The following is a 14,468-nucleotide window of genomic DNA, read 5'->3' on the forward strand; positions in this document are numbered from 1 at the left end:
AGATGGATATTTTAAAGAGATTGAAATTTTAAGCATATGTAAAGACTGTGGGACTTTTAAAGTTATTTAGAATGGGGATGAATAAGATTGTAAGGGTTGAGGCTTACTAGTGATGTGTTTGTGTGTCAAGTTGACAAGGGGTCAATTGTACTGGCTAGCTTTGTGTCAACTTGACACAGCTGGAGTTATCACAGAGAAAGGAGCTTCAGTTGAGGAAATGCCTCCATGAGATCCAACTGTAAGGCATTTTCTCAATTAGTGATCAAGGGGGAAAGGCCCCTTGTGGGTGGGACCATCTCAGGGCTGGTAGTCTTAGCTCTATAAGAGAGCAGGCTGAGCAAGCCAGGTGAGGCAAGCCAATGAAGAACATCCCTCCATGGCCTCTGCATCAGCTCCTGCTTCCTGACCTGCTTGAGTTCCAGTCCTGACTTCCTTTGGTGATGAACAGCAGTATGGAAGTGTAAGCCGAATAAACCCTTTCCTCCCCAACTTGCTTCTTGGTCATGATGTTTGTGCAGGAATAGAAACCCTGACTAAGACAATGTGTTAGACAGAGATTTCCTAAGGAGGGCTGCATGGGGTACTGTGAACTTGAGAGGACTCCATGAAGGGTCCCTTGTAGAGTTAGAGTTAACATCTTCAGCCTCCAGGTGGCAAAATCAGAATGTAGACGTGAGCTCTTGTCGAGACCATGTCCCCTCCCTCTGGCTCAGGACCTGGCTGGAGTACTCTACCCACTCTCAGATTTCCCACCAGCTGTGCCCTGCAGGCCCCAAGCTCCTGCCATGGATGACATCAACACAGCTCCCATGTCCTCCACACACCAGAGCTCCTTTCTGAATTACACCCTGCAGTCTAAAGAAAACTGAGGCTGAGAGCGATAAGCTCAACCAAGCTCCAGTATGTGCGTGCATGTGTGTGTAGGGGGGTGCCTGGCTTAGGTCTGTTGTCACATCTAACGTGACAAGGTTCAGATGAAGGAGTGAACAATCACCACTTCTGCCGTAAGCCAGCACTTCCCTTGGTGGGCCTGGCCTGAGGAACAAGGTCACCCAGCTCTGGGATCAAAGGGACAGTGGCTACCTTAGTACCTGCAGAACTCAGCTAGTACTGAACGGTGACCTTTAAGGGGTGAGCAAACATAGCCATGTCTAGCCACAGAGGGAATAGCCTGACTGGCCATTTGGGCTTCTGCAGTGCAGAACGCGGTAACATATATCACCAAAGTGGCCAGCTTGCACCATAGGGACATGTAAGCCCTTCCGTGAGCCCCAGGTGCCCAGCAGAGGTCCAGAGGGGCCAAACCAGACTGTTTTAGCTAGGGAATAGTGTTGCTCACAGTGGGCTGGGTCTTCTGACATCAACTAGCTTCATTAAAACAACCCCTACAGATGTATCCACAGGCTAGCCCAATGCAGACGTTCCCTCATGGAGATTCTCTTCCTGGGCAATCCTATGTTGTGTCAAGTTGACAGTTAAAGCTCACCATCACAAGTATGCTGGGTGGCGCTGGGGAAAACTGTGACCACCCTTGTGGACATCAGCAAAGGTTTCTGAGAGCCATGCCTTTGGCCTATTCACAAATGTTGGGCCAGGCTTGAGAAGTCAGCCATGAAACCTGACGCTAAAAGAGCCCTTGCGTCCCTCGTGTGGAACTTCGGCTGATAATGGACGCTTCTGGAGGTTAGGTCCCATTCAGGGGAAATAGAGAGCCAGTGAGTGAGAGGGTGGAGCAGGCAGCCAGTGCTGGCTGGGTGGGAAGGTAGATGATGCCCCCCCCCCACTTGGTTTCTATAATGAGGAAGTTCTGTGCAGCTCAGTTTCCTCTCCCTCGCTGAGTGCCTGAAACAGGAAGTCAGTCAGTTAAGCTGGTAGGAGCAGCAGAGGCAATTTCTGAGAGGCAACAGGCGGCAGGTCTCAGCCTAGAGAGGGCCCTGAACTACTTTGCTGGAGTGTCCGTCCTGGGAGTGGCTGCTGACCCAGTCCAGGAGACCCATGCCTGCCATGGTCCCTGGGTGGAACCATGGCAACATCACCCGCTCCAAGGCAGAGGAGCTACTTTCCAGAGCCGGCAAGGACGGGAGCTTCCTTGTGCGTGCCAGCGAGTCCATCCCCCGGGCCTACGCACTCTGCGTGCTGTGAGTACCCGTCTCCTCCCAACTGTCAGATCCAGGGACCACTGAGGTGTGGATCCAAAGGGGGAACCCCTGTAATGGGAGTTTGAGTTAGGTTTATGTCATAGGATGGTGGGACGTGACTGGCACTTCGTTGCCCTGTGGGGAGGGGAGAAGGGGGGGCAGCATCTGAGGCCCACTTTGGACCTTGGCGTTCGAGTTCAGGGAGCCTGTGTCATGACAGGCTTGTGTGGTGCTAGGGCTCTCTGAGTGACTCTGGGCCTCCCCTATACTGCAGCCCTCCATGACCTGTGGTGCCAGGGGTCTCCGTGAGTTCCTGTGGCAGGAGCAGGGACAGAGTCAGGAAGAAACTCAGGCCTCTCTGGTGGAGGGTGTATTGGAATGCATTTTGGTCAGCTCAAGCGTCAGTCAGGGACTCAGTGAAGGGCAACCTTGGCAAAAGGGTCCCCTCCTCCACCCTGCTAGTATGTGGTCTTAGAGCTAATTCTATTTGGGGAGCTGAGTCCGGGGTGCATTTAATCAGGATAGGATTCCTCGTGTACACATTTTACTCTAGGCTGCAAGGACACAGGAAGCCACAGAGCTGCTCTCTGAGTAGGTCTCTGTCCCTCCTTGCACTCAGCTATGTCCCTCCCTATCCAGGTCTCTGCCCCCGTTGGTACCCCCCCACAGCCCAGTGTGAAGATGTTGCTGAATATGCTGGTTATCCTAACAACAGAGGAAACAGCCACTTGCTGAAGGTTCCTTTTTAACACTCCGTCCGTCTAGCGTCTTCTGAGGAAGGCCGCCACCCCTATAGTCCTGTGGTCAGACCCTGTCCAGGCTTCAGGCTGGAGCAGGGCAGGAACACTGTCAGGAAGGGTGTGCCTACTTGAACAGCACAGGTACCATCTGATAGATTGTCCCTGGACTGAGAGAAAGATCTTTCAGAGCAGCTAGCTGCCCCCCCCCCAATCTTCATGCAGGAGGGAAGTGGGTGACTGACCACAGACTGTTCTGAGCTCTGACTCATGTTGGGACCTGCTGTGCTAGGCATTTGTTGGCTAGTTTCATCTTCAAGAGAGCCAGGAGTGTGGGTTCTATGAACACCTAGACCTGCGATTAAGGACCATGAGGGCTGGACAGGTTACAAACATCGAGGATAAGGTCGGTCATTTGCTCCCAGAGACCACTAGCTTGTGCTGCCTACCTCCTACCACCATCAGGCTAGGCATGCCAGTGGACTTGAATGGAAGTAAGAGGAGCTAGAGTGTTCACAGAGTTGGGGGCAGGGGCACTAGAAGCCCGTACAGGCTCACGGCTGGCTGAGCATCTTGTGCTGGTGGAGTTAGCAGCCAGCTTCCTGCACACCCACCAGCATATTTCAGGAGAAGCACTGCAGGTGGCCTGGACCTCCCCAAAGCACTGTCTCTTGGGGAATCTACCAGTGAGAGGCCCTGAAAGGAAAGAGGGCAGGAAGGTACTTTTCAGTGTGTCACAAGCTCAGCCTGACTCTACTAACCCAGTTATATTTTTTTCTGTCCCAGTGGGATTTGGGCCAAGGGCAATTCTGTTGGGAGTTGGCTATGGGCTGAGAGACTGTTGTATGCATTGGTTACAAATGCACACCACGGTATGGGTTCTCTTGTGCTAAACTGGCAGCATCTGGAAGGCTGGAGTCAGAGCAGAAGGAGCCTGAGCCAAGACCAAGGGATCTTGGAGGACCTTCGGGCAACACAGACCTTGCCTTTTTTCTTCATCTGACTCCCCTGCCTCAGCTGTCTTAAGTCCAAGCAAAGCAAAGATGACACGGAGATTTTCAAACTAAAGGAATGACTACCACAACCTCAGTGTTCTATAATGACCCCCCCCACACACACACACACCCTAAAAATGTAGGAAAGGCAGGACAGTGGTGGTGCACACCTTTAATCCCAGCACTCGGGAGGCAGAGGCAGGCAGATTTCTGAGTTCGAGGCCAGCCTGATCTACAAAGTGAGCTCCAGGACAGCCAGGGCTACACAGAGAAACCCTGTCTCGAAAAAAAACAAAAAAACAAAAAATGTAGGACAGGCATACTTTTTAATTTGAAAAATTGTTAGAAGCCTGCCTTTTCATGCAAAGAGACTTAACTTCCTGAAAAAAACAAACTTTAGATCCTTACTTTCTCCTGTTCTCTGTGGATGATGGAACCTCCCCCACCTCATCGCTGCCCCCTCGCCATCTGCCCTGGCCAGAGTCCAGGCTCCTGCCCAAGAAGATAAGTCAGCAGCTTGTAGGACAGCAACAAGGTCGAGGTCAGAGATGGGGCTGTGAAGGAGAGATGGGGCATGGGGTACATGTGGGATACAGGGCAGCTGAGTTCTCTTTGGTTTCAGGAGTGATAGATTTGGCACGTGTGGTGTCTTGCTGGACATCAGCCAGTCTGTGTGGGCTCTGGGGCAGGCAGCTGTGGGTCAGGTGCCGCTGGGACTCCATCCATGTTCCTTCTTGTGACCGAAGGGACACCAACAGGGGCCCAGTGCATGTGTTGGGTTTGTTTGGCCCTCTGGGAAGAATGCAGCATTGTGAGGAGAACCTTCCTGCTCTGAGATTTGACTAGACATGACATGGGAGAGGGAGGTAAATGCTTAAAGACAAGGTTGCAATTCAGTTCCACCCACGTGACACGAGTGCACATTCACCCCACACATTGACCTTTGTTTCCTTCAGAGAGATCAATCCTGTCACTTATCACCAAGCAAGAAGGCTTTTCTTTCTTCTCAGTCATCATTCAGAGAGCCTTGGTTTAGGGGAGTCTGGAGTTACACTGGGGCCCCGGAGCACTGGCCTGGGGAGACCTTGCTAGTATGACTGGAGTTCTGTTCTACCTTCCTTGAAAGGGAATGTGTGCCTTTTGAGTGGGGCCTGTATCACCTTCACTTGAGTAGAGCCTGTGTCACCTTCACTCATTTGTACTCAGTTCCTCCGTGATGTCAGCTCCCTTCCCAGGAGCCTGTGCACCCTGTTGTGGGGTATTAGCCAGGTGGATGGAGACCTATTAAGAGTCTCATGAGCAGGGACAGCGCAGCTACACCATGTGTTGCAGAGAAGACAATGCTTCTGAGGGTAGCTCAGCAGATGCCGGGTTTGTGGGTCATCCCAGTAGCTTCTTATTGCTGAAGCTACATAGCAAGAATTTGAATGATGACCCAGCACTTGGAAACAACTTGCTCTTTCTAAAAGAGATGACAAGGCCAGATTCAACTTGGTCAAGATGACTGTTGTCTATGTGAATGGCATTTCCCCTAAACTACTCTGGAGTGCTTCCTCCCTTGCAGGGAGAATATGGTTGCCTCTGGTCCAGCCCCGATGAAGGATTCCCTAAGCAAGTGGTCTTCCATAGTGCACCCAGGCCTGGTGGTGGGGTAAGCTCTGTCCCAGGGATAGAATGCCAATAGCCTTGGTAGCTCTGGCAGTGCAGAAAGAAAGGAGAAAAGGCATGGGACATTTACAACCAAAACTGCCCTCAGAGAAGGCATTCTAGTCTTTTGAAAGAAACGGTGTGACCAGACACTGGGTGTGATAAGCCTGCCAGGGGAGATAAAAACAGGCCCTGCTTTTAGGACTACTGGAGAGCAGGGTGAAGATCACACACTTATACTGTCTCACACTTGTTCTTTGGTAGGAAGAGAACTGCAGAGAAGGAGTTGGTGAGGGTGAAAATGCCTAGCAGAGGGAGTCAGGGCATGAGGTCATCTCCCCTCCCCATCCTCCATTGAAAATGTCTATAAGGTTTCCACAGCATGATAATGGCTTTTGTGCAAACACAGTGTGGCACTGTTTTCCATATCTGGCATCAAAGGCAAATGAGGGAAATACCTGCATAGGCAGAACCCAGAGCTGAAGGCCTATGGGCTCCTGAGAAACATGAGAAAAGGCCTTTGTTTGAGAAGGATGCTCTTGAAGACTCATTGTGTCCAAGACCAGGAGGAAGGGCTGAACCCAGGAGGGCCTATTTAAGGCCTATTGTATCATTTATGTAAGTGGCAGAGTGACTATGTTTCTGCCCATACCCAGTACCCTGGAGCTGTCTTCCCAGGTACAGGGTAGGCACTGGCTTAGGCGCATAGGTTAAATTCACCTACAACGCAAGGCCATTAGCACTTCTTAACGATCCCATCTCTCTGCCTGCCACAGAGATGGAACAAGAACTGCTATCGTTACCCAATTCATGCCAGGCCACGTAGTCCCAAGGAGCAAGACTCTGGAGCTGCCTGGAATCTCTTGTGTCATGTCAGCAAGACACCTAGAACCCCAGCTCCAAAGAGAGGCTGGCCAGACCAGTTCACTGGCTTTACAGTGCCTCAGCTGAGGTTAAGGTACCCACTGTTAAGTCACCCATCCACATTCTAGTTTGTGGTTCAATGGTCCTTAGTAATGGTCACAGAGTTACGCAACTGACACCACCATCTAATTTCAGAGAGTTCTCATTATTCCCAGAAGAACTGCCCCCCCCCCCCACACACACACATGTGAGCAGCTGCTTGCTTTTCTTCTGACCTCTGGAAAGAGCCAGTCTACTTTCTGCCTTTAAGGATTTGCCTGACTCTTGCATTTTGTGTATGTGAAATTATATGGCGTGCAGCTTTTGACATCTGGATCTGTCCACTTAGCACAATGCCCTATGCTCATTGAATTGTAGCAGGCATCCAATGGTTTGATAACCCACTGTGTGGACACACCACATTCCCCGGTTGAGTGGCGTTTTGCACTGTTCTTACTTTTTGACTGTTTTGAACAACAGTTGCTGTGAACATTCATCAACCAGGCTCTGTGTGGATGTCTGTTTGCAGGAGTCTTGGGGAGTGAGAGGCAGGGCTGGGTCATGTGGTGATTTTTATGTTTAGCGTTTTGAGGAAGTACTGAACTCTTGTGCTCAGCTAGAGCTCTAACCAGACATTGTGAGGGTCCAGTTTCTCTTCTAGTTACTCTCTCTCTCTCTCTCTCTCTCTCTCTCTCTCTCTCTCTCTCTGTGTGTGTGTGTGTGTGTGTGTGTGTGTGTGTGTGTGTGTGTGTGTGCATGTGTACATTTGCACACTGTGTGTGTGTCAGCCAAAAGACAACTTCAGGAGTTAGTTCGCTCCTTCTACCATGTGGGTCCCAGGGACTGAACTCAGATAGTCAGGCTTAATGACAAGTACCCTTACCCTCTGAGCTACCTCACTGGCCCTACCTTTTTCATTTCTTTATTTAAGACAGAGGCTCTCAATGCCCTGGAACTTACGTAGGTTAGGTGGGCTGATGTTAGAAGCACCAAGCCCAGTTAGTGGTGGTCGGTTGCTTGTTAATGTAGTCTGGGCATCAAACTCAGGTGCTTATGCTTTCAAGGGAAGCACTTTATCAGCTCTTACCTCCCCAGCCCCTCACTTGTTTGTGTGTTTGTGAGCTATGGTCTCACATAGCCTAAGCCAGCCTCAAACTCCCTATTGTAGTCAAAATTGGCTTTGAACTCTTGATCATCCTGCCTCCACTTTCTAAATGTATTCACCACAATATCTGGCTGTCTTTTTATTCTACCCAGCTTAGGGGCTGCAAAGCAGCACAGCATCTAACTGTGGTTTTAGTTTGTATCCCTAATGTTAATAATGCTAATGGGTCATTTGTATGTCTTACTTGGAGAACTGTCTGTATAGTCTTTGCACATTGAAATAGCTATATCATTTCAATGATAAAATAGGAAGACAGGAGTAATGTGGATATTCCATAGCCTAACTTGAAACCTCTAGGTGCTTTGCATATGTAAAAATAGAGCTGGCCATTAGTTTTTAGAGCTGAAAGCAACCAGTGATATCTCAGAAGCAGAAGACCCATCTGTGGAGAACTTTCCATGACAGGAGAGGAGAGCTGTGACAGTGTCACTTCCGGGACTTCCTGGAGGCCTCTGGGAGACACAGAGCTGTCATGTGGGGCCTCCACAGAGGAAGTGCTCAAAGTGACTGAGGCAGGAAGAGGACTTCAATGACGCAAGAGTGTCTGGTGGCTGCTGAGCCACAGGGGTTGACAGCCTGGAAGCCTGGGGAGGGAGGAGCCTGGGTACAGACAGCAAGAAATGCTTAGAGGACTGGGTATGAAGATGAAGTCTAGGAGAGAGGCTGGCCCCCACCACCTTCTGACCTGAGCTCCAACTTAGTAAAGAGATGCCGAAGGGATGAAGTCCTCTGATCGCTAAAATGCTAGCTGTTCTATGGGAGGAAACACCATGTTGGTGGGCACTTGCCCTTTGAGAGAGAGGGTGACGGAGGTGGTGAGTTCAATCTCCACAGCCCACATGGTGCATGTTTGTAAGCCCAGTTCTAGGAAGGTGGAGACCGGAGGGTCCCTAGGGTTCATGGGCCAGCCAGACTAGCTGAATTAGTGAGACTCAGACCATGTCTCAAAACAAACAAACACCAAAACAACAACAACAAACCCTAGAGGGTATCTGAAGGAGGACATCATGATTGTCCTCTGATCTCTACTCACACATTCATGTATGCACACATGTGCCCTTACACACATACATGGGGGCATACTGTTAACATGTGCCAGCACCCATCAATTTGGGTTTACTTTGCAATTGAAGTAACACTGTGAAGGGCTGGCCAAAGGAACCTCTGAAAAAAGAGAGTGCCCACGTGGCCCTGCAGCTGGAATAGGCAGTGTAGAGGTGGACAGACCTGGTATGAAACAGCAAAGTCTTCTTTCAGGTTAACAGTAGTATTGGCTGTGCGGTGGTACACACAGGTGACTGCACACTCCGAAAGCTGAGCAGGAAGATTGCTGAAAGTTTCAGACCAGCTTCCCAGGCTACATAGTGAGGCCCTATCTCAACTTAACCCTCACAGTGAGTTAAGCATAAAGTAAAAAGTGTAAAATAAACAAAAATTGTCACCCAATCACTAAGAGACTAGTGCAAGCCATGTGAATTTGTTGATGTATCTTCTCATACCCATTTCTATCACATAATATACATACACACACATACACACACATACACACTCACATATATGTACACACCACCTTTCATTTGTGGTCTGGGGTTTCCAACAACATCAATTTTTCCTGCCTAGTTAGAATTTCTTCCTTAAAATCACTCTTGCTGGAAGCCTAGGCTTCTCTTCCAGTATGTTTATGCTTTATGGAATGATTCTTTGATTGACATTTACATTACCAGCAATCTTGCTGTAAGTGTGGCAGCAGCAAAAAAGGTCTTCCAGCAGAATTGCTACATATGTTACTGGTTACAAATCCCCACTGCAGTTAGAGCACCAGCAGGAATCGTCTTCAAAGACTGGACACAAAATGGCAACTTGCTTTCCAGAAAAATTGACTTAATGTATGCTTCTGGCAAGCAGCATGAGAAAATGCCCACTTCCTTCCAATATCCTATTCTACGGAATGTTACTTTTAAGAAAATTGGAGTCATAACATGAAAGGTCATCTGTGATCATTTTGTTTTGCTTTTGATTGCTGATCCTGTTTGAGAGGTTTGCTGGCCATTTTCTTTTGTGGATGGTCCTCTATTCTCTTAGCTTCTTTTCTTCAATTAAGACTGTGTGTAGCTTGGGAAGAAGGGTTGTGATAAGTCCCAGGCTACCACGGACTGTATAATGAGGTCTTATCTTAATAGAGGGTGGAGTGGAGCTGGAGATATGGCCCAGTGGTTAAGTGTTTGCTTAGTGTGTGTGAGGTCCTAGGTTCAATCCCCAGTACCAAGGAATGCTGCAAGCTTTGCCATCTGCCTATGTGAGTTCTGTCATGTTTGTGACAAATATATCTTCACGATGGTCTGCCTTTAAGGTTTAGATTCTCTGACATGGGAGGGTCACTGTTTTCTACTGGGACTTCTTCCTGGGATTTCTAACACAGAGACTCCTTCTGCACACAGAAATCCACTCAGAAAGGTTAAGACTGGGTCTTTGTAGCTCATCCACTTGGGTTAAGGGAGGAACCTCCAGCAGTTTATCGAATTACACTGGGCCCCAGCCTTGTCATCTGAAAACCAAGTATAAGAGGATCTATGTGGTAGAATTGTTGCATGTGTTGATGTGTGTATCTGTATCATGTATCATGATACTAACAAATGTAGCCACCGTGGCTATTATTTTTATATGTTTTATTGTTCACTCAATTTAGCTTCAATAGCTAAATCTTCTTGGACTTAATAGATGACAAGTGATGAAGATTTATGTGTATTTTTCTCAAGTAACCATCCTTCCCCAACCTTTTATTAAATGACTTATGCTTTTTCCCTCCATGATTCCTTTGTCTACCATATGCTAAGCTCTTTCTGGGTTGTTTATCTGTCCAAGAATACCCAACTACACCACTACCTTTACAAAGACATAAGCATAATTTTTCAAAATGTTTTGGGGTTATTATCTCTTATATTCAAGTGTTTTCCCAGGTAAACCAGATAGTAATATTTTTCAACTTGGACAAAACTTACTGTTATGACTTTCACTGGGATGGCAGGAAATCCTAATGTAAGCTGTGAGCTTGACAGTCTTATTGTGCTCCCTCTCTGATTGTGTAATATATTTCACACAGACCCTGAGTGTTTCTTGTCTGGGTCTCTGCTGATGACTTGTATGTTTTTGTTATTGTTGTGAATGGCACATTTCTCCCGCAGTTACTGGTTCATGATAAGCGGTTGCCTGCATAGAATTTTATGCTTTCAGCTTTCATTTTGTCCCACTCTTTGGCCACTCCTCATTCATCTTTCAGCTGCTTCTCCTGTCTTTTCTTTTTAAAGAGATCTTGTTATCTGTGGTGTGTGTGATACCATCCATGAGCACAGATGTGTGCGCACACATGTTTGTGTTTGCCTGCACATGGGCCAGGAGGTGAGATGAGGACACCTGAAATCATGATCCATCACTCTCTGCCTTGTTCACTTGAGACAATGCTTCTCTCTAAGCATGGGGCTTGCTGATTTTGGCTATGCTGACTGACCAGGTCCAGCAAGCCTCCTGTCTCTGCTACCCACCCACCCCACCTCAGCACTGGATTTATAGATGTGTGTGACCACAGCTCAGTTTTCTTAAATTTTCAGACAGGACCTCACTATGTATCCTTGGCTGGTTTAGAAATCACAAAGATGGGCCTACTTCCCAAGATCCAGTATTCAAGGCACACACCACCACACAGACTCTCTGTCCTGCTTTTTCACGTGGGCTCCGGGGATCTAAACTCAGGTCTTTATGCTCACACAGTGAGCACTCTTACTCACTGAACGTTCTACCCAGCCCAACTTTTCTGAATAGGCCTTCATATCATCTGCAAACCAGGATCATAGTGTTTGCTTCCTAATGCTTACAACCACTTTCTCAAATGCCATAGCCTATTATATTGGCCAGTATTTCTAAAGTGGTAGAGTGGCAACTGTTGGAAAAAGGAAACGTCTGCCTTAAGGAGAGCTTCACATACCCTGCCACCGGGTTGCCTTTTGGTCAGGGCGTTTTATTACAAGAATGGAATTGGGACATGAGGGTTCTGGGAAGGCAGATACCTGTCAGGGCCTCCCCATGCTGTTTTGAAACAATGGGTTTATTTAAGATAGAGATAGCTCCTTTATATCCTTTGTTGGGTTGGGGCCCTCTTTTGAGTGGTGATAAGGTCTGGTGATTCTTTTTCTTTTTCTGGCAACTGGGGACTGAGGGAAACAGCTTCTTTTAGAATCAAAAGCCATTTTGCCCAACATATCTTATGAAAGAGAGACAGACAGGCAGACAGGCAGAAAGAAAGAAGAAAAAGAAAAAGGAAAACACCAAGATGAATGGGGATGAAAGGACCCACCAAACCAACAAGACACATGTAGTATTGGGCCAGTGGTAAACTCAGACAGACAGACAGACAGAGGGCTCCCTTGTGAGGGCCTAACTCCCGTGTCTTTGCTTAAAGCATTAGGTCAAGAGTGACCGCTTGGGTCCCTCCTGCTGAGGAGGGTTCTCTCCCTGTCTCTCCCCCACCTCTCACCTGTTGGCCACCTCAACCCTCTTCCTGTTTTCTCTCTTTTGGAGGGGCCCAAGGAAGCAGGGGATAGCCTCTGTTAATATATCAAGTCTCAGCCCTGTGACTCCAGTGTTCTCTAGGTTGGAGTAGCAAGAATAAACACTCTTGCTTGCTGGGGCTTAGGTACATTTTCTCTGGTTCTGTGCTAGCCAATATGCCTTGCCTCCCTCTTTATTGGTGCATAGGGACAGGGTCACTATGTAACCCAGGTTGGCTTTGAACTCTCTATACTCCTGCTTCAACCTCCCAAATGCTAGGGTTGTAGGTGCACAGGACCATACCCACTTCCATATGGCTTTCTGAATGCAATCTTTCCATTTTGACTGTTTTCTACCCACCTGGCCCAGAAGTGTACAGCATTTATCCAAGAAAAGAGAAAGCACACTGCAAAGAATGTTTTCTAGAAATTAGAAGTGACACATAACTAGAGTTCTGGTGGGATTTACAAGAGCAGCATGTGGAGCGAGACACAGCCTGGACTAAAGTTTGGACTAATGTTTTCATAAGGGTGATGGTTATGATGCTGTCGAATATTGACAGTGCTCAGGCAGGGTCATCTGAGATACTTCTGTTGGGTTCAGTTCTGATTTTGGCCTTAATCGTGTGTGGTTGTTTCTAGAATATCTTTTAAAAGGCCAGGCAAGCCGGGCGTGGTGGTGCACACCTTTAATCCCAGCATTTGGGAGGCAGAGGCAGGTGAATTTCTGAGTTCAAGGCCAGCCTGGTCTACAGAGTAAGTTCCAGGACAGCCAGGGCTACACAGAGAAACCCTGTCTCAAAAAACAAAAAAATAAAAATAAAAATAAAAGGCCAGGTGGGCTTTTTTTCCTACACTTGGTTAAATTTTCCTTTTTGGGTCAGCCATATCTTTATCTCTCTGTCCTTTCTTTCTGTCTGGGAGCCCATGTGTTTCACCGGCTCCTTAGGGCTATTCCATAAGTAGCTGCCCTCGGCTAAGGAAAGCCATTCTCACGCTCCCTCCTTTGCTTAGGAGGAAGGGTCAGAGCTCCTGAGAGATAAGGCCAGGTCAGATCAGGGCAGAGATGGCTCTACAATTCCCCTGCCTGGCTCTGTACGGGTTGAGCCTAGGAGCCATAGGGGCGTATAAGTGGGCGTGGTGAGGATTCTCTGTGTTCCAGTGATATCTCTGAGAGGCGAGATGCTATCGGGCCAGATGGTGGTGATATCGACCTGGCCTGTGAAATGGGTGGGGTTGGGGTGGAACATTAAGTTGTGACTAGAGCCAGAAGAGCCTCTCAAGAGAAGCTTTCCCATGGGGAATGAAGCAACGAAGTCATGAACTCTCGAAAAAGCATTGCCCCACATTTACTTTAAGTATATATGAATTCAAAACAGTAAAAGATCATAAAGCTGGCTACATAGAAAAATATAAATGTATACAGCAACGGAAGGGAACCAACAAACATTGTTGAAATGAATATCAAAATCCACAGTAGCATAGATCAGAGTCTTGTCTGATAATAAGCCCAGGATGATGTTTAAAAAAAAAACAAAAAACAAAAAGCAAAGAGATGGAAAGGGATTCAAAGAAAAAAAAAACAGAAACAGCCAAGAACAAGGACAAACCAAACCTTTCTCGTGGGGAGAGGCAAATTAAGGCAAGCTGCCATAGTTCTCCCCCTCTCAGATCTGAAAAGAGATCTGATAAGCCAGTCAGCAGGCTGTGGGGAAGTAGACACTCTCATATCTGTTAGGAGGAAGGAAAAAAAACCCGACAGACTCACTGGAGCGCAGCTGTCAGTCTTTATCAAAATGTAAAATGCCAGCAAGACATGATGGCTCATACCTGACATCCTAGCACTTGGGAGACTGAGGCAGGAGGATTATCTTGTGTCAGAAGCCGACCTAGGCTACATAAAAGTGTGCGTGTCCACGCAAGCATGTTTGTAAAGTGCCTATGCCTTTTTGTCTGGCTGACTCTGTCTAGTTCATTGTTTATCCACATAACTAGCAACCCCTGACACGTGTGGTGTCCAGTGTGAGCCAGGCGCTGTTCCAAAGGCTTTCGATACATGGATGCTTTTAGTCTTCCCAGCAACGAATAGATATGGCATTGCTGTCATCTCCATTTTACAATGAAGAAACAAAAACAAAGACTTCAGCCATGTATGCATGGGTTAACCATGTATGACACACGGATGTAGCCATGTATACACACACAGATGTTGCCATGTAGCCACATATACATGGATGTTTGTTCACCACAACATTCTTACACAGGCAAAACATTCAAAATAACTACCACCACCAGGCTCTGGTCAAGGGCATGACAATACATGTAATGTGGTAGAATGCTGA

General features: G+C 47.7%; 1 protein-coding gene across 10 annotated transcripts in view; it reads left to right on the forward strand.

Annotated features, from left to right (window-relative positions):
- Positions 1–1,818: 1,818 nt before the first annotated feature.
- Inpp5d (inositol polyphosphate-5-phosphatase D) overlaps positions 1,819–14,468 on the forward strand; it is a 100,199-nt gene continuing 87,549 nt past the window's right edge. For 4 of the 10 annotated variants that reach the window (NR_122078.1, NM_010566.3, NM_001110193.2 and 1 more), the window contains exon 1: positions 1,819–2,138. Coding sequence is in view for 6 of the 10 variants with exons in the window: in NM_010566.3 (NP_034696.2) it covers positions 1,996–2,138 (143 nt within the window). In the remaining 4 variants the exon portion in view is untranslated. The remainder of the gene's footprint in view (positions 2,139–14,468) is intronic. The other 6 variants (XR_001782395.1, XM_006529150.3, XM_006529149.2 and 3 more) reach the window with 4 other exon arrangements.

Source organism: Mus musculus, chromosome 1, assembly GCF_000001635.26.
Source record: "Mus musculus strain C57BL/6J chromosome 1, GRCm38.p6 C57BL/6J".
Classification (NCBI taxonomy): Eukaryota; Metazoa; Chordata; class Mammalia; order Rodentia; family Muridae; genus Mus; species Mus musculus.